Source organism: Netta rufina, assembly GCF_964035555.1.
Source record: "Netta rufina genome assembly, chromosome: 10".
NCBI lineage: Eukaryota > Metazoa > Chordata > Aves > Anseriformes > Anatidae > Netta > Netta rufina.
In genome coordinates, this window is record NC_140133.1 from 4,653,677 (window position 1) to 4,674,710 (window position 21,034).

General features: G+C 38.5%; 1 protein-coding gene across 3 annotated transcripts in view; it reads right to left on the reverse strand.

The window, feature by feature from the left end:
- HDAC11 (histone deacetylase 11) overlaps positions 1-14,763 on the reverse strand; it is a 33,742-nt gene extending 18,979 nt beyond the window's left edge. For all 3 annotated transcript variants that reach the window (XM_084292801.1, XM_084292799.1, XM_084292800.1), the window contains exons 1-4: positions 14,723-14,763; positions 13,556-13,704; positions 10,427-10,527; positions 4,706-4,822 (exon numbers count right to left, since the gene is read on the reverse strand). In XM_084292801.1, coding sequence (XP_084148927.1) covers positions 4,706-4,822; positions 10,427-10,527; positions 13,556-13,704; positions 14,723-14,724 — 369 coding nt within the window. In that variant the 5' untranslated portion in view covers positions 14,725-14,763. The remainder of the gene's footprint in view (positions 1-4,705; positions 4,823-10,426; positions 10,528-13,555; positions 13,705-14,722) is intronic.
- Between the last annotated feature and the right edge of the window lie 6,271 nt (positions 14,764-21,034).

A 21,034-nucleotide genomic window follows, 5' to 3' on the forward strand; every position in this document is an offset into this window, starting at 1 on the left:
AATCCTGAAAGTAGAGATCAACATAGCTTCAGCTGTGGGTGGGGACACAAAAATGCCACAGTATGAAGTGTCCTGTGGCTATGTTTTTTTTTTTTTTTTTTTTTTTTTTTTTAAGTAATGTAACAAGTACAGTGTAGAACATTACTAATCTTTTGCCTTTCAATAAAAAAAAAAAAAAAACTGTGTCTGTTACACTTCTATAAAGTCAAAGGACATTGAAGGAAGGGAAAGTATTAACAGAGAGAAGATAATCAAGGCTTAAATTACATTTTACAAAAAAAAAAAAAAAACTGACATTCTGGCTAGGAGGACTGAAGCAAGCATTTATCTACAGGTTAAAATAAGTTAAAAAGAATATATTACTAGCTACAATAAAAAAGGAACATCATACTATTCTTTTCCATGATTATGGAAAAGAATATATTAATTTGTTAATATATTAACAAATATATTGCATATCATACATGCAAGGAAGTTTGGACAGTTGAGAATTATCCATCACTAGCATTTGAACAATTCTAGTTTAGTATTAAGGAAACTTGGATGGTAAATATTATCCTACTAAGAAAATGCCATCCTAAATTAGATCTTGAGAAAGACTATAGTTTCTGAACCATAATACCAATTAAGTTACAGGGAAAGCACATTATCTGTTATTTAGCATACCTCCTAGGGATTGCTCATGAACAACCAATCTTCCTATATTGTTTAAAATCATTAAAAAGAACAAAAACAACAGGAATTTTCATGATGAACAGGACCATCGAGCACAGCAGAAGATTGTCTGTACTTCTGACTTATACCGTACAAATTTACTGTCTTGTGAATCAAAACTGCTTTTCAAGTACATGGGGGTGCTGGTCAACACTTGCCTGAATGTGGCCCAGGTGGCCAAGAGCATCCTGGCTCGTATCAGGAATAGCGCAGCCAGCAGGGCTAGGGAAGTGATTGTCCCCCTGTACTCTGCTCTGGTGAGGATGCACCTGGAGTGCTGGGTTCAGCTCTGGGCCCCTCACTACCAGAAGGACATCGAGGCCCTGGAGCATGTCCAGAGAAGGGCTATGAATCTGGTGAAGGATTGGAACACAAGTTCTATGAGGAGCGGCTGAGGGCACTGGGGGTGTTTAGTCTGAAGAGGAGGCTCAGGGAGACCTCATTGCTCTCTGCAACTGCCTGAAAGGAAGGGGTGGGGAGCTGGGGGTCAGCCTCTTCTCGCAGGTAACCAATGATAGGACCAGAGGGAACGTCAAGACCCTTGAGAAATATCAAAGGTAGTATCTTAGCAAACTCTGCACTCTTCCCTATTACTTTTCACTACCACCATTTCAGTCACCCCTTGTAACCACTGCCCCCCAAAGACAGACAGCATGACCAGTAAAGGAGGACACTGCACATTCCTGCTCAGACAGGGTTTTGCAAAGCAGACTCATCTTGATGACCATTACTGACTGTGGTCAGCAACACAACACAGAAGAGAACTGCTCAGGAATCTGAAGTGAGACTGAAGGACTAAATGGAGACGGAAGGAAGCTACTTTTTCCTCTGAGTGAGGACCAAAAACTTTTAAACACTGTGGACTGCATTAATCACGTGAATCCAGAAAGCTATCTTTTTTCCCCTCTCTACTACTAGCCAATTCATAACATAAGGCTTAAAAGATAAATAGAACTGCCAGAACTCACCACACACTCCACTGAAAGAAAGCTGACTACACAGATATCAGCAAAAACGGTTTGGTGCTATCTACCAGCTCCTGGTAAATTACCAGGAAAACAATATTCCAGTGACTTGATGCTGGCTCGCAGTAAGGGATGCGCTGTATTCAACTTCCTACATCTCACTTTCGCCAGTTAACACCTGTTAGAGGAAGCTGTACTTTGCTACCTCACCTCCCATGGTGCAATATACCCAAAAGCTTACCCACAACACTTCCAGTAGTTTTCTGTTTTTCTCCTGCTTATGCAGGCTTTCAAGGCTCCAGAAAAATGTATCTGATGCTGCTATGCTGTACAAACTTTCACATTATTTCTTTACCTCACTTCGACGTTAAGTAACATGTACATCCAAGAAGACTGAGCAAAGGAAGACCATAAAAGCAGAATTAGGAAATGGATTTTAAGAGGCAAGAACAACAGCTGGACAGTGGCCAAAAATGGGCAAGACACATACAACTTATTTTAAAATAAATCTGCTTCCCATTCACGAATCTAAATTAAAACCAAACTCTGCAACCTTCTCCTCCTCCCAGAGATAATTCTTACTTTTCAGAAAGTTATATACCCTCTTATGCATCCAGAACAACAGACCAAAACTTCCACTGGCTTTGTGTCTGAAGCTCACCAACTTTAAATAAATAAATAAATAATAAAGTGCATGCCTTCAAGAACAATTAGATAAACCCTTAGCTACGTATGCCATGTTTCCAAAGCTCAGGTCAATAAAAAATATTACAGAAAAATAATTGGAGTCCTTATGTTACACACCTTGGCATCAGAAACCTGGCTTGCTTGAGAATACATTCATAAATACACAAAGTCCCACTTGATACTGTCTGCATGAGGTTCATTCCCTTATGACAATATTTCTGCATAAATGCCCAGGATAAGATATTTTACTACAAGCAATTCAGACTACTGCTGATACAGCATTTCTTGAGGACACTACCATGGCTCCACTGACTTCTGGGATTAAAAAACTTCTAAAGGTAGCAACAAGATATGGAAGAAATACAAATACATGCTCAACATTTTTCTAGTTAGTATTTTCAGTCTTTAACATTAAGCAAAACATAACATTTTTTCAATTTAAGTAACTCTTGCTCCTCCACAATAAATACACATCATTGTATATTGTTGTCAACTGTGCTGCAAGTTTTTTATTTGTCTAATTCACAGCATGCCCAATAAGCTTTGAAATCTGAGAAGGTACAGAGAATAAAAGCCTCCAGTCACTCTTCGATATACACTTGCAAATCAAGCGGTTCAGCTGCAGATTTAACAGAACACTAAAATATCTAAATAAATGGCTATTTTTTCCACTGATCATTCTACCTTAAGTTGTTCTACAATTAAGACGTGCAAATACAACATAAAAGCAATATATTTAATATTACCCTAAAAGTCTGATTATAGTTGGCTCTCTATCATTTCACCCAGGAGGACTCAAACTAAATAGTTCCCAGATCCGCTTAGACACAATGAGAGCAGTGACTGTTAATCTCACAAGCCTCACCAAATACTTGGGAAAATTGCTTCATCAACCTTTTAGATTCCCTTGCATCGTTCTCTCACACTGGACTCTCAAATCCAGTATTTTAACCGTTTCTGAATACCATGTTGCATTGTCTTTTTTGCAGTAATCATAGAAAAGCTTATTGTATTATTGATGTCTTTAATGAATTCTTGATACATTCAAGAAGGTAAACATTTAAAAATATGAAACCTCAGTTTGAGTGCACAGTTGGATTACTGAGTACCTATATTACAGTTGACAGAAACAGGAAGCTACCCAATAGCCTATTTCTGAAAATAATGCTGTTAACTTTATCATTCTATTATAGCTTCCCAGTCTTGCTCACCTTTAATATCTAGTGGTTGCAATAAATTGTATTCTCCTATCTGGCATAAACACATTCTGAAAGGTTTGCCAACCCACAGAATAATGTTCTTCAGTAACTGGCTTCAAAGAGATACAGGAAAAAGCAGTATCTGCTTCTGTCCTTCCCACATGCACCCAAGAACAGCTGCCTTCAGAAAGGGTAGCTAAAAGGCAGCAAAAATCCATTTGTATCATAATATTATGGATTTCAGATTAGATTATTTGTTCTCCATTTATGTAACTGTTACAGCTCAGTGCCTGTGAAGGGAGGCTGGGACAGTTAACATCTCCTGGCACCACGCTGTACAGTTTCTGAACTCTAGATCTACACTGACAAGTAATGAATAAAGGGCAGAAAGGATTCCATTAGTTAGAGATTTAAACTTATTAAGGCATCTTTTCCTCAATACGTGGTTTAAATAACTCATTCCTGGTTTCAACTATTAATTGTTTTCGTTCTTCGTACTTCTTCAACATCTCTAATGGGAGTTCTCTGGCAAAATTAAGTGTCTGGTGACACACAGCTCTTCTCCCCAGAGCACTCATTTAACTAATCAGAAAACAAATCTGTTAAGGTGAAAACAGGCCACATCTCACCCCAGTTCAGCTGAGCTGCTTACACAGTATCTACAACAAAAGAAAGAGTAACTTTCTTCATTAAAAATAGACACTAACTATTCAAAACCAAGCATAATGTGATTTCTAAATGTAAACGCTTACCTAATACCTACAGTAACCAAACCACAGCCATTAGGTAAGCATGTGCTTTCAAAACACCTTCTACCTGATTGTTTTTGAAGCCTCCCATTCCTAGAATTTGAGCACAGTTCAAGCTATTCAGTTTCTGTATTTGCTGTAAGTCCTGCCATCTCTATCATGGCTTGCACAGGCTGCCCCTTACTACTGTCTGAACACTACAGACTATAAAATCAGGTTTGCCCTTCACCTTGGTATTTGCCAACAGGCGCCAAACTTTGCTCACTTCAGGACTGTACACTAGCTTACTTCCCTCTGCAGGACTTCAGGGTTCAAGGCTTTGCATTATATAAAGCTTTATAACTCACTGGTTTACATAAATAGGATAAAAAGTCAATCAAGAACACCTTACCATTATTGTTCCTCCTGTCTGGGTTCGCAGAGGTTTCAAAACTTTTCTCTGAACAAGGAAGTTGGGAAGGAAGAGAACCGGTGGAATTTCTGTGATGGTAGCCACAACAAATGACCACTACAAGGTGGGAAAAAAAAAGTTCCAATTAATGTAGCCTGTCTTCATGATGACACTTATGTATCTCAGCAATTGCTATTTATTAAGTTACCTATCTACAAACGATAGAATGAAGAATCATTCAATTTTAACAGAAGACAATCATATGACTATCTCAGTTTTCTGGTATTCAGAAAAAGTCCTTTGACTTCACAATTATCAATGCTTTAACTATAGAACATTACTTTTTGGAGGTAAACAGGTGGTATTTCTCAACAGTTCATTTGTAAATGTATAATAATATTTATCATTTATATTCAGGTATCATAATATCTTTTCATCAAAGTGCTTTAGTTGCTTTCTAATGCTTGATAAAATACTGCTTTCAGTATTATTATATTTCAGCTTTAAAACAAGCACAACGTAACAAACCAATTCAATCCTGGCATTCTAAAATGGAATTGCAAGAGGCCACATTTGGATAAAATATACATATTTTTAATCACAAATCTGAAAGGTCATCATAAAAGTTCAGCATTTAAACACTTGAATTTAAAAAAATAATAATCACAGTGGGAAGAAGCAGAAGCAAGGAAGACTCAAATCAACAGCTATCCTCCTGCAGGTTAAGTGATTGCAAGAAACCCATAAATGGTGTCGGTAAGGAATAAACAAAGCTTTCTATTCACAGTTGAGGATTTTTACAGAGCAGCTCCAAGTCCAAAAACATTCACTGCTTTGGACTTCACTGTGTTTATGCAATTCCTGACATATGGGGGAAAAAGAAACATCTGACTGTAAAGAAAGTCTGATTCAAGAATACAGCTGCAGAGTTCAATGAAAATGCTTCTCAAGGAACACCACTATAGCATTTAAGAAATGTATTGCCTCAGACTGTGGGTAGTTATGCTTTTTTTCTTCCGTGTGCTAATCTTGTTTTCTAACATTTTCTGCAACACGTTTACAGAACAGCTACGTATATGTTTGAAAAAGAACTCAAAAGGAATTGGTCTGATATAATTGCAGACTTTTTTCAAGTTGTAAAAATAAGAAATGATTTTGAACAGATGAGGACTATATTAACTATGTTTTCCAGGCCATCAGTTAGCTGCCATAACATAAATCTTCACAGAAATAAAGATTAGCTTCCTTTGATACAGAATAACCCATCAAATGTGAATTTAAAAAAAAAAAATCACTATTTTCTGCATTCAAATGGTATATATTATACAGAAACATCAGCTACTATTTCTTTTGGTAGATACTTGCTCTCACTGTCATCACCAATTTACTGATTCTGTAATGACATTCTAGTAGATACATAAATCTGTAACTTTACAGATTCCTACTGCTGATCAGAGGATTTAAAAAACTATTTATTTACATTCCTGTGTTTCAGATAAAACTATGTACACATGTAAGTCTCAATTAAACATTACACCCTGTTTTCTTAAAAGGAGTAAAGAAGTTGGGTCAACCCTTAATTGGTCTATTTTCCTTCAATATCCCCTCCTCCCAAATTAACTACTAGGCAGTATCATTAAGTTTAGCTAAGAGCAACATCCCCCAGGAGCGTATTATGTCCTCCAAACCCCTAAAACTAAAGAAACCTCAAGAGTTCTCAATTGTCCTTGTTTAAGCCCAGACTCTGTAACATATGCATTTAATGAGCATAGTCCTGCAGGACTTTATAATAAAATCATAACCACTATCAACTGTTATTCCTTGACTATAAAAACCTCCATTCTTAATATGGATAAACAATTTTTCAACGTATTTGAATATGTGGTAGTAAGGATGCAAGGACTAAAAATTAAACTGCAAAACTAATATTAGGAAGATAAAGCTAAAGTAGTTGCTTTTATGCTGATCATCCTGGACTAATACAAAAAGCACACGAATGACCAAAATCGAACTCTGAAGTATTGCCTTTCATGTTACGCATTCATCGCATTCCAGCATTTTAAAATAGCCAACAACATGTCAAATTAAAAATATATATATTCTGTAATATCTAAATTTAAACCGTGTTTAAATCTTTGATAAGTTTCTGGAGCAGGTCCCAGCTTTAAGAGAAAATTCACAGACTCAAAAATCCAACACCAAGCTTCCAACACAATTTTTTATTTAGAAGGTCATTGGGGATGAGCTATGCTCATCTTCAATAGATGATGGAAGTACATTTTTAACTTGAATTAACATAAAAACAAACAGGAGACTAAGAAGCTTGCAATAGTCACAGAAGCTTCCAGGTTAAGGTATGATGCAATATTATTAATAATTATTAATAATGTATTCATGTACTACAGAACTGATAAAATCTAATGGTAGCCAGGTGCTATTCCCGAGAAAACCAACCAGCCAAGAACTGCAGTTTTTTGTGCATCAGCCTTCCAACTGAAGAGTTAGGAATGCTAACAAGAAACAAATCACTGTTCACCAAATGCTACCTCATCCCCTTGTTTAAGAGGCTTAACAGACACTTTAGCTGCAAAGAATGCTCTACTGCACTAGCACATTAGTGTAAACACTGAAGCCTGTCAGGTATTTCTCCCTGTAACTGAGTCCTCTTGTTCAGTGTTCTATTCAAATACCATAATCTTTACAATAACATTTTTATATTCCTTCACCTGACACATTAACTCTCGCACAAAAATATAGGTGAAAACTAATACATTTATTTCATCTCATGATTTTCTAAATGAATATTTTCCAGAAAACAACTACTAGCCTTCACAAAAGTTTTACCAATGAAGATTGAAAAAAAAAAAAAATAACCAAGGAAAAAGCATGACATAGGAAGCAGAGAATGAGTGACAGCATGAAACTGCATGAACTGAGGACACGAGCAGGGGAATGGTAAGGACCTGCAGTGGTGCTCATTTTACCCAAACCAAAACCACATGTTTTCAGCAACCAAGTCATCTATGGTCAACTGCAGCAATGCACACTGCCCAAATCCATTTTGTGCTGTTTTCTGGAACACCTCAAACAGCCAGAGATATCACAGGCTAAACTGATTGTACAAAGCTTCTTCTACTGCTTTTATGCCCAAGGGCCCTACCATCATTGCTCTGTGTCTCACAGCAGATGCACTCAGATGACAGGGCATGAGCCAAAGCACACAAGCACTAGAAAACACTCTCTGTAATCACAAGATCAGAGCCCTCCAGGCCCATGTAAAATTCATTCTGAAGAACATCTATGCTCCTTTTTGAAGGAGTATATAAGTCTCTGATGTGATACATTGATCTCATACATAACAAGATGTCCACATGGCATGATTTCTATTGATTCATTTTTATGAAACACATCCACTTTTTACTAGACATAAAAATTTACGTTTCCAAGAAAGTGATTACTTTTTCTTAATATCTACCTCATTTGCAAATATATGAGAACACACTAAAATTTGTAAGCTCAACTGAGTATCACCTGATTCAGGTCACTTCCAGAAAAAGCACATCTCATGTTTGACTGACACACAAGCATTACCCATGTTATTCACATTTTGGTATTTGCTCACTTATGTTATCGTAAGACTTCTGAGTCAGATTAAAATGTTTCAAGTGTAAGACTTAGGAAGTGCAAAACAAGGTTAAACCTCATTGCCTAGAATTTCAGAATGGCGATATACATGAAATTCATTATTTTCCATAACAGTAGAACAAGATGGCGAGAAGAGACAAAGAGACAGCAAGCAAATTATCCAAAGTCTAGTCATTACTTTACAGACCTTAATTCTTCAAAGGAGTATCTCAGAGGGGAGAGTCACCTCAATTTAAAACACCAAGTTTTGTTCTAAGGAGTGTTCATATTACCTTAAGCAGGCAAACAGGTACGCCCCTTCTCCCAAAACAGAAGGGATTTACAGTACACTGCTTGATCTACTTTGTGCACAGCAATTTTTTTTTCCACTACAATCAACCCCAGCCCAAAATAACTACTTTTGAATTATGAAATGCAGAATCATCCTAGGCAGTTTCTTCAGCTTCTTTTAAGGTACCAAAACACCATTTCTTCTTGCAAGTGCATGGAAATATACCACCAAATTCATGTTCAAATTTTATATGACATAATGCAAAACTATGCCATTTTTTGGTAGATCCGTATCTGTCTGAACTAAAAAAAAATAGAATAAAGTAACACAGAAGACTTCACATGAGGAAGCAGAGAGGATGCCTTGTGCCTTACCATGTCTAGCTATGCTGTTTTTCGTTTGCAACTAACCACTTTCGTCTTTGCTGCTTGGCAGGAATTCACTAGCTTGACCAATATGACATCTTTCAATTCCTACAACTGTAGGAAATACGCTCTCAAGTAAAAGGGCAACATGAGAGATAAAATTAATGACATCTGGAATCGCAAGACAATACTGGTTTTGAACACCAGGACACAGGTTATCAGACAATTCTCTGTGAAGCCACCCTACAGGTACTAAAAATATTGTATTTCAAACAGAGCTATGCACATTACATCCTGCTCCAAAGAAGTGACTCAGTAAAAAGAGGTGGGTGGTTCCATGGAATTAAAAGCTCAATATCAAGAATAGCTGCAATAAGATCAAATCTAATGATGTATGAAATTGCAAGTAACTTCCTAGCAATGAATGAAGAAGCCTAAAAGAACACAGAAAAGGATTAAAAGTGAGGAAGTCACACAAACAATAGATTTCTTACACAGAAAAATAAAACATTCCAGAAATAGCAATACAAGGACTCTTTCATTGAGGAAGGACAAAGATGACTTAAAGTAACTTCTTTTGAATTATGAAATGAAAGATTATTTTTAATATAAATCTCTCCCCTTCCCTCCTAGTGAAGAGCTGCCACCAAAAAGCAGTGTCACCTGCCACTATGCAATTCTTTCTACGGATAACAATACATTTTCAGAAACAATGATCTCACATGTTTATGCTTTAAAGTTGAATGCAAGATTAACAAATGGATGTTTCATTTTGAAATATCCGATTCATGCTCCCTTTTCTTTCATGAATATTTAACCTTGTATGGGCCACTACTGGAACCTTTACACAGATAACACACAAGATTATGCCCCACATTGATCTTTTGGCTCTTGTATTCCATTGACACAGTCGGTCTTTAAGTATGAAACCACTGTTTCCCCCCCCCTCAACAGACTAATGACAGAATTCCTACTCGGACACTCTTCTGAGATTGTATAAAACTCAAATCCATAAAGAAATCCTCACATTAAGTAATATGAAATAACATATTCAGTTTCAGGGCTCTTCAATAAAATTTCAACCTCAAAAACAGATTTTACTAGAGTAAAACAAAACAACACTTCAAGGCCAAATCCCTGGTACTAAGGAGAATATTATTTGAATCTCAAACATCATAACTTTTCTTATGTTTCAACTTTGCTGAAATATGCCTATGTAAGATGGTAGACCCTCTTCCTATCCATGTTCTGTAATTTGGCTTGCCTTGTATTTCTGTGATTTTCTTTCACTATTCTCAAAGTGAATGTTGAATTCAAAATATGAAAAACTCATCTATAATCTGTAAAAAACGATCCTATAATGAATCAAGTAGGATACATGTTACCTTTCACATTGTTTCTAGACACTTAGCTTGAAAGACACATTAGTAAGTACAGCACCTTTAGTTTATTAAGGTAGCGCCTCGTGTGAACAACCAAAAGATCTTCATCCGTAGCTTCCCGTGCCTGTACAATCAAGTCATCTCCAATTAGTTTTTCTTCTGAAACAACAGGAGAAAAATTGTAGTTGTCATTGTATACAATCACTTAACTCCCCATACTCCACATTGCCTAAGAAGCTACTTAGACCTTGACTTAATTCCTACATCTGTAACATAAATCAGTGCAACCCTTTGTGTTTACTCAGTGTTTATATATTTCCAAATACATAATCTCTATACATGTAAGCTATTAATATATATATATTTTTCAGAAACTTTTCACAGTGTAATCATGGTAATGTCTTGTTTAAACTGAATGAAAAGACTGGTACTAACAGAGGATGGACAGGAAGAAATACAAGACACCTTACAGTCTAAGACCTGATACACTTGAGAAATCTTAGTACTCGTACATCAAATATTCCTTTAATATGCTTTAAGAAATTCCACAGTTGATACTAGTATTCAGTTCCCTAAATCAAAGCAGCACCAAAAAAAAATAAATAATTACTTGAATATTCATGGAAGTGAACATTTACACGTAACTGTGGTATCTGTCACACTCCTAGCTTCATTTAATTTCATGAAATACCAATGAGCAGCTATTAATTCTTTCCCTTAGAGACCAAAAGATGGTTTATTTAAAACCTGGTTTTAAAAGAGAAAGTTGCAAAACGTCACTCCAAGATTTCTGTATATGAACAAAGGTAACACAATTGAATGCATACTTGCCAGAAAGTTCAAGTTTAGGTTGACTTAAAAAACACAAGCCGTTCAGAAAAAATTGTTGCTTTCCATGATTGCTACATTAACAAATGTATGCTACATCAACAAAGTGTATCAACAAATTGCTACAACAAATATAAGGCATCATGCTGACCTTCCCAGACTAAATTTAGTATTTGTTACAGGACTGGAGTTTAAAACTATGCCTTTCCTTCAATTCTAATACTTGGAGTAGATGAAAATCAACTCAAAAATATGAAAGATTTTGTTCTTAGTGTTATGCAAGAACAGCACCTGCAACAATATTTACTTTGGCAAGCTTATGTTTTTCTGGACTGTGGCTTGAGAAACATTTCATTCATGTCAGACATAAAGCCAAAATACTAACAGCTTCATTCCTGAGGAAGAAGAAAGTGAGTGTAGACAGATTTTCACTGATGATTTTCTAGAAAATAATAGGAACTGTGCAATCAGCTGTTAACAGAGGTTACTACAGAGCCAGAGAACACCAGGAGTGTCAGAGATGATGAGGGAAGAGTAGACATCTCATGTAGAAAAGAGCTAGAGGAAAACACTTCACACAGAGAAGGAGCAGAAAGGCAAAGGTTTTGATTCAGAAAATACTTGTGGAATCCAATACATGGATAGTTAACTGCTAGAAGGCAGATCCAGCTACTAAATGGCGTGTTAGAATTCATTCAATCTCAGTTAAATGAATACAAGGTAGCCTAAAATAGTAAGGGCAATACTACACTGCAAAAGATCATCAGCTGAAGGAGTCATTAGGACCACATAAATGGAACAGGCCTGGCTCTTGGATAACCTTTGTCTTGGCAAGAAAAGGTGTGTTTTTTGTTTGTTTGTTCTTTTAACCTCGATGAATGAACTTAAATTTTAGATAAAAATGTCAAGTTTTTATAGGATCTCCCTCTAACTTGTGTTCTTACATTTCTATTTCCTTCAAGTATTTCTGTATCTTCTAATTTATTTAAGCAGCAATAACAAAAACCATCACAAAAAGTTCTGCCTGTCAGTAGAGGTCTCAAAGTTCCTCCCAGTCATTATCAGAATAATATAATGACATTAATAAAAGAACGTATTTATACAAGTTGCTCTGATCTTTCACACTGGGAAGTGCCATTTGCCAGTAGACTGTCTGCAGTCTCATGAGTAACCACATTACAGCCCGCAGCAAGCTGGTCATTAACACTTGTAGTTTCACAAGCCAGATGGAATGTCTTCTTTCTCGTTACACCAGGTACAAAAGCAATGGAAGCACACTGGCTACAGAAAGCTGTACACAGTACTCCCAAACTGCAATGCAGGTCTTGCAAGCCAAACTGTAAGCTTGCAGCTACCATGGGAAGGATTTTCCATTTAGTGCGACAAAATTGAAGTCTGCATTCAGTTTTGGATCAAGGCTTAGTCTTCAAAAGAAAGAACTCGAACTACAAATAGCAGCTATCTTCAAGGAGAAACTTAAAGGAAATGTTCTCATACACTAGCCTTGCACTGAAAGAAAATGTAAGAATCATTACAAATCTGTATCAAAACACGGCACTAAGCCAGGTACATAAGGCACCTGACTCAGGCTGTGCTTGAAGACAATATTCTGGCACTCACTTTAGAGGTAGAAATAGTTCTCATATCCCACATGAATCCTTCTCATAACGGCCAAGAAATGAAATTCTGTACAGTTCATGTTTCCCTTTGCATCACAAAGGCCTGGAATATTTCAAGATTGTCTAACACATTGCTATACTTATGTTTCTTCCTACTCCTTTTAACTCAGACTTGTAAAGCTCTGGGCCAGAATGAAGTCAACCAAGCTAGTTACTCTGACTAGTATTATTCACACCTCTGGGGAGAGCAAATCTCTTAATGAGCTTGTATTTTCAATCAGATTTCACAAGTTTCACTAAGTACAGACACCATGATAGAGCCAAAAACAAAACCACAGGCTTTATTTAGTAAAGCAGGCAAGAACTTCCATTTTCAAAGAACCATGAAATAAACCTTTGTATTCAAAAGCCCTGGTGTAGGATGTTTGCTCTAACAAGACACAATTTCATCTTTGCAGTATTTCATGTGGAAGACCTTCAAGAATGTGTAACATGTGACACTCAACCTACCTCAAATCCTACAACCAATTTAACATGTAAAAATTAATATCTGCATATACATCAGAATATTAAAGCACTGCAATAGCGACTAAAGTGCATAGCTTAAATCTATCCAAGGAGAAGTGAAGATGTACAGTCACTAGTATATTGGCAATTACTAACAGAAGCCTGCACTAATTACACTACTTTTAATCAATTTGTACAAATGTTGGTCTGAGTGCTATATTCTCTTACCTTACCTTTCAAGAAGTTAATTACTTTTCCCCACTTCCCTGCATCAAAGGGATGCAGTTTCTCCAGTCCCATGAACGTGATGTTGTAGTCTGGAGAATATACGATAGGCCAGCATACTGATGGAACGTCTTCATACAACTCGCTTCTGTGAGGCCTTTAAAAGCAAACACCAAACTAGTCATTGCTTCTAGGAACCACATACGCAACTCAATATTTTGAATTTATATTTTGAGAATTCAATTAAAGTTCTTATTATCAGCTTTTCACTGGGAACGGTTCCTGGCGATGCTATTTCCCGTAGTTACCAGAAGGAACACCTGCTTGGTGTTTCACAGCTCTTCGGCAGTGGGGTCAGGCTGAGTAACATAGCTCGCTTCCCACCAGCACAGTCAAAACTTTTTAAATAACCAGTAGGGAAGAGAAGCTAGTGAAGAACATACGTTAGAGAACTACGCACACGAGGTTAACTGCAGAAATGAAGTAACGGAAGCATTTGCTTCTCTCCCCTAGTCCCCTTACGTTCACTGAGCAGTACCTCTGTCTTAGCAGGTGCACCCAGCGTTGTGAGCTGACATAACCTCAAATAAACACATCGCCAGGCTCCTTTAGAAGCACACTTGGTGACCCTTTCCTGAAGCACGCGTGCGCACGCTGGCCAGGTCAGGCCGCACCTGGGAGGCTCCTGCTCGCACAGCGCCCGCTCCACCTGCTCCTGTCCCTCCCGGGCCCCCGCCCAGCACCCCAAACACCTCTCTCGCTCCACAGACTTTACTCGAAGTTTACAAGAGGCTTCCCAATTTGCTGAGCAGACAGAAGGGCTCTTTGTCAGATGAACAATACAAACAGACCTCCCTTATTTCCAGCCGAAACACGTTCAAAACCGCCCTTCTAACGCACGCCCCCACAGGCACCAAAGCACAGCGGAGGCTTTGAGGCAGCGGCTGCGGCCCCGCACCAGCACCAGCGGGGCCCCCCCGCCTCACCCCCCGGGACAGGCGGCCCGGCCGAGCCGGGAACATGCCGCCTGCCCCTCGGGGCTGCGGGAGCCGGGAGCGCAGATAAACGCTCCCTCCCGGCTCCCCCGAGCCTTCCAGGGCCAGGCCGGCCGCTGTCGGCGGCTGGTACCAGCTCAAGCCGCCCCCAAGAGCTGCCCCCCCGGCCCCGGTACTCACATCCCCGCCGGGCAGGCTGCGGGCCGCCCCGCCCCGCCCCACCGGCCCCACCGGCCCGCCCCGCCGCGGGGCGGAGGCACGGAGGGCACGGCCCCGGGGCCGGGCCGTGAGGGAAATGGCGGCCCGGTGAGGGGTGGCGGGGGGCGGGGGTTAGAGCAGGTCCAGGGCGACGGGCTCTGCGGGCAGGAAAACGCGGTTCTTGTGGTGAAAATGAAATGAACGAGGCGTTAGGGAGTGAGGAGGGACAGCAGGGGGGAGCAGGACGAGGAAAGCTGAGGTGAAATCGTGATGTTATCGCGATGAGGGGCTGAACTCCCTCGGGAATCACTGCTAAATTTGGAGCCACCATACACAAGTAAAACGAGCCAAGAGCCAATTTCAAGTCAAGAGCCAATTTCTAAGTGTACTTTACTAATCCCCTTTGAACATACAGAAAAAGCAGTTCCTCTCCCATGGTACAGCTGAATCAATACCAGCATCATGAGCAATGGCCCTCCATAGCAGCAGCGCCTGTCAAGCAGCCCATAAAAATGCAGAAGTACTCTTTCCTCGGGAGGAATAGCGCCTCTGTACGAGGGCTCCAGACAAATGTCTCTCCTTGTGAAATATGCTGTTTTGGGCTTGGCATGCGTTTCTGATGGATGCCTGGACTTCACCTTGGTGTTTATTCAGCAGCAGGAGACCGGTATCCTGAGAAAACATTCTGTCCCTCTGACATTATCATTTAATTAACATTTCTTTTTGTTCCAGCCCTTCATGCACATGCCTCAGCATTAGTTCAGCATATCTACCTTTTAGTCTGGTACTGACTGCTTAATGCTTGGTGTTTAATTAAAGCTTGAGTTGCTTTGTTAATTAGTTACAAATACAATAATATTTCATTTTCATTTAAATTAACTTCTAATCATAAATTAAAAACATTTGCAGACTAGCTTCCTTATTTGTTGGATATGGTAAATTGTTTTTCATATACGCTCTGCCATTTATCATTCATATCTGAACTGTGACATCCACACTCCTCAAAACGGAAAGTTGACTTCACCATTAATTTTTTCACCCCAACAAAAACAAATGAAAGCATCTTCTCTGTGCTGGCTAGATGTGACATTAGTTGCTTTTGTTTCCCTCCTGTGCTACCGTGACTCAAGCTCTCCTTACCCACAGACTGATCCCCAACAGGCCTCTCAGGAGCACCTTTTTCTTTCTGCTTCAGTGGCAGAGATGTGCTTGCTCTCTAAGAGGCACCCTAAGAAAGTTCTCTGCACATTTAGACTAATAACTGTTCACTCTTGCTGAGTTTAAAATGTTAGAAATTAGAAAATATTGTTTATAAATCCTCTGCATTACTGGATGCATTTGGGCATTCTGTGATTGCAAATGCACAGTGCTGCCCCAGAGGATGAACAACCCAAGTGTGGAAACATTTACGCTTAGTTTCATTACTGCAATGAGTTTCATTGCTGTCAGTTACACTACTAAGTTTTTAAACAAATCACGTGGGGCATAATATTGTTGTTTGGTCTTATCTTTTTATATAGGAAGGTGACAACTTCCTCATGAAGTAGGCCTAAAACATGTACATGTACAACAATGACCCGTACTGGCTTTTTTTTACCATTCTCAGAGCTTTAGGTTCTGCCAGCAGAATTTTCGAGGCTGGTGGATTAGGAAACCTTACAGCATGGTTGAAAAAAACAGAGCAGAGTAACTAACATTTTTGGTTCACTCTCAAAAAGTTTGTTTAAGAAGATTTGGGTTTCAAGTGATATCACAATATTTAAAAGAAAATGGATTAAAAATAAAAGTTAGTCTAACCTGAAATTATTTAAAATATGTGTAAGTGAAATATGTTGATCTAAAATAAATAAATAAATAAATAAATAAATAAAAGACAAACCAACAGACTTTTAAATTAATATATATTGACAAAATGTACTGGAATACCCAAATCCATATTTTTTGCTGAAAGATATTTCCTTTAAGAGTTCTACTGAGTTCTAATCTTTGCTTTACAATTAAAAAAGCAAAGCAACATATGTAAGTCAGCAGAAACTATGAGAATATGACCAAAGTCATTCAGAATAAAGACACATACCTATAACAAGTAAAAAATAGTTACACACAGTACAGAACACAGCCTTCCTTTTTTTTTTTTCTTTGAATCCTTCAAAAATTAGGCCCCAAATGCATTGTAAAAGTGAGAAAATAGATTAATTACAGCCCAGCTTGTACAGTGTACTGATGCTATTTTCAGACTGATAGCTCTATTTTCCTGAGACAAAGGAAATGTTTTATCCTTATACAGTTCTCCTTGTGTTGAGACAAAGTGCGACTTGAATGGTTTTGACAACATTATGGATAACACTGGTGTCCTGTGGTAAGGGAGTTTATTAATTGCTGCATACTTGAAAGCACAGGCATATCGTTGTTATAATAAATAACCATCAGCCTATTAACTCTCAAGGTTGGCCTGTTTAATTTGCTCTTTGTCATCCAGGAGATCATTCATTTCATGCTGAAAATCACAAAAAAACACCTTTGGAAGGAGAGACTTCCTTTCGAAGATAAATACTTTTTTATAATGTGGCTCTAGATTGAAATTCACTCAGGTAATAACCCCAGCCTTCCACAGAACTCTTTGCAAGCTGTTCATATGATTGGACTCTTTGAAGTCCAGGGATCCACTTGTGTGGATCCATTTCAAGATGGGTCCCGAGCCCAGCATACTAGCAAAAAACTTATTTCAGTAAACAGAAGAATGTGTCTGAATAGCGTCCCATATGAAAAAAGCTGATTAGGTTTGCCAGTAATTGAATCTGGTTATTACATCTGTTCTTACAATTTGTTGCACATTCATTCCTTAGAAGAAAGACAGAATTTGGCAAACTACCTTGTTTTTTGAAGGGACAGTAAAAGCCCATCATCAGCTTCTCAACCTCCCATAAAACAGAAAATGCCTTTAGTTCTGATGTTTCATTGTGTTAGAATGACTAAAATTTGATGATTGTTGAAACATAAGTTGTTGGTTTTTTTTTTTTTTTTTTTTTTTTTTTTTTCATATTAATTAACTGGAATTGGAGACAGAAGTCAGTGATAGCAAATCCATAATAAGAAGAAAATTGGGTCTATGGATGCATGTAATGAATCTGCATGTAATGAATCCTTTGGGTCACCGAAGTATGATGCCAAATTAAGAGTCATTGCACCTTAAAGTGTTATTTTAACCTCTTACAAAGTGTCCAGGTCCTGCCTCTAACATTCAGAGTTGGAATAATGCAAGAGCTGGGATAATCTCAGTAGGTTTGATCAGGGCCCGACTCACACAGGCATGCTGCTCCTCTGTATGGAGGCAACTCAGCCACCTCCAAACTCTCGCCTCCATCTCGTCATGGCAGCGTGTAGAAAAAAGCAGTGTGCAAATCATCTCCTTGTGCTGTGGCTGTGAGACGCAAAATGTCCTTACTTTAAGGGGCAAGGCACCCTCAGGACAGAAGTAAGAGCCATATCACAGATAATTTGCTGTCAAACTATTTTGAGTTAAGTCTTTTGAAACAGGTGGCATAAAGAAATATGCTACAGATAAAATCAGGATGAAACACTTGTAAAGAACTATAAGGAAATGGGACTGCTTTTACATTGGGATGTAATTACTTTTTCTGAATTTTTTTTATTTTTAAATAAGAACTCATTAATTAAATTTTCTTTATAAATTCATCTGTTTTCCAATTGGAAAATGGTATTCTGAGAACCTGTGCTTTAATCTCTTTGATCCCAAGGGCTTTGATCTGCCATGTGATGACATGACTGAGATCAGGCATTTACTTCCACAGTGTGTAGAAAATGTGAAATTATTGATTCCTATAATCCAGCAGAGCAGGAAAAGGTCTGTGCTTTTTTTAGCTCAGAAACTGATAGTTTTCTTTCCTTATTGTTGCTCAGAACAGCTGGAAATGCAAGGCCTGAATGCTTCTTAAAGACATCATTATTCTTCTCGCATCCTTATCTTCACTGGTACTAGCCTGAGCCCTTCTCCCTTGCTGAATGGCATCTAACTGAAATCCTCAGCTTCTAAAACAATAGAGCATGATACCACTAGCCACCGCTTTGTACCTTCAGGGTCATGTAATTTTCAAAATGAGAAATACAGGCTATCACAACAGAATTCAGATGATACAAATCCCAGCAAAGGCTGGGATTATTCTAATCTTTGGGATTATTCCTAAAAGACTTCAGGTTGCCTTCTCAAATTCACTGCAGTGACTCAACCTAAAGCTTTAAACCAACTGCTGAAGGAAGCCAGGAGGCTCGATTTACTCTCATGCACTGTAAACATCTGCAAGTCAATATAAAAATGGAGAAAACTGTGTTTAATGCAATAAGGTGCTTTCCGGAGCAACAAGTTTTCAAAGTTATAATACGTTTGCAGGTCCCTTCAGAGGTGCAACCAGCTACTTAACAGGGTGAACACAAACAACTGAAACACAATGAATTTATGAAGAATCATTATATGTGTGTATTACATAGAAACAGAGATAACAGGAGTATTATGGGAACAAAGATAGACTAAATACACCCTGCTACAGTGCCAGTGTAAGAAACGCTTGTTGGAAAGTATCTAGGTCAGGGATCTTTGATAATATCTACACAGAGGAAGAGAAAATCAGAAAAAGATAGGCCTTTTCTGTTTTCCTCACCACCTCCTATCTCGCTGATGGTCAGAATTAAAACAAACCCAAACCACGTTTTCTAGCTGCCTTAGCAAACAACAAACAAACCTACAATAGCAACAACTAAACCCTCCCTTAGTGTTTAAGGAGGAATTAATTTCTGACTTTAATTCTGCAGGAAGTTACTTTGACAAAGACATGCTGATCACACAACCTGATAGCAATAAACCTGGCTCGTTTCTAACACTAATAGGCTGCTCATCAGTTGAAGTATGTCAATGACCAACAATTAGCACCCTTCTCATTTAGCTACTGTGATTACACCCATCCTTGTATTAGCACTGCATTAATTGCGGTTTATACCATCTTGATTTGTGGTGTGTGGTGATTAAATGTAGCAGCAGGGGGTAAGGACTTCTCTGACTCCCTCGACACCAGAAAAGCTGGGGAAAACCAGAGCAAAGCAGGGGCTGATTCAGCTCCCTGGCTACTGGCTTGCCCTGTGCTGTAGGCCTCCCATTCTGCTTCCCTACAGCTCTTCTCTCGCATCAGTGAAACTCTTGAGAGTATTTGAAGCTCTATCTCAAGCTTAACCATTAATTTGTTCTTACACAATAAGGAATTAATCACAAGGTGAGTTCTGTATGGTCATCTGCGTCTCTTCTAGTGCCTCAACAGAAGATCTTGATCTTTGTGAAATCCGTGTGTCCTTAGGCTACCAAGAGGTAGAGAAATTCTGTGATTCTGTGAAATCCCCTGTCTGAACGTGGTGGAGCCCTCAGGGATTTGTAGTTTCACATCTATGTAAAAAAGCCGTTACAGCCAAGCACAGTGAACCAAGACATGCAGACAAGTTTGCTGTCTTCCTGGCTGTCCCCATGTGAGAACAGAATCAGTCTTGCCTCTGAAACTGAGTCCTTCAGAAGTCGAACCAAAGCCTTTCACAGATGCTCTGTATTAACATGCTGTTTGGGGGTGCCTGAGGTTGGCATTCGGTTACAGGATTGGTTATGCATTCAATTAATGAGATAAAAATCTAAACATATTAATGTCAGAAATCCCTGAACAAGCCCCTATAACAAGCATTTCAAATGACTGAGACTTGTGAATTTTGCATCAGTGCCTCCATTGTCCATCAGTGTACACGCCTTATTAACGATGCTACTCCTGTAATTATGCCTACTGCAAGTTTTCTGGCTTGCAGGAACGTTGGGGAGATCAGTTCACTGGTGGTGGTTCTTGGGTGGTTGGATGTGACGGAAAAGGAAATTAATTATCTTTCTCCAGACCACATTTTGAATCATGGGCAGTAGATAAGGCTCCAGGGCATGTACTTCAATAATGAAGAGAAAACAAAATATCAAAGTATCAGCTCTTCTGTGCTCCTGAGTAGGGCAGGGGTTCTTTGGACAGGCCTATGTCCGTATACCAGCACCACCTGAACAGGTAAGTAAAAGCTAAATAAAGTCATACATGGGGAAAAAAAAAAAAAAAAAAAAAAAAAAAAAGCATGTTAATTCTGCCCAAATAGCCTGATTTGGGTAATTTGTACTTTTTCTATATTTTTTTTATTCCTAAATTTTAAGCATATTTGTGTTTGAACTTGTCTGTACGTTTTATAACAGCCTGTCCTCGGGCAAGCTGT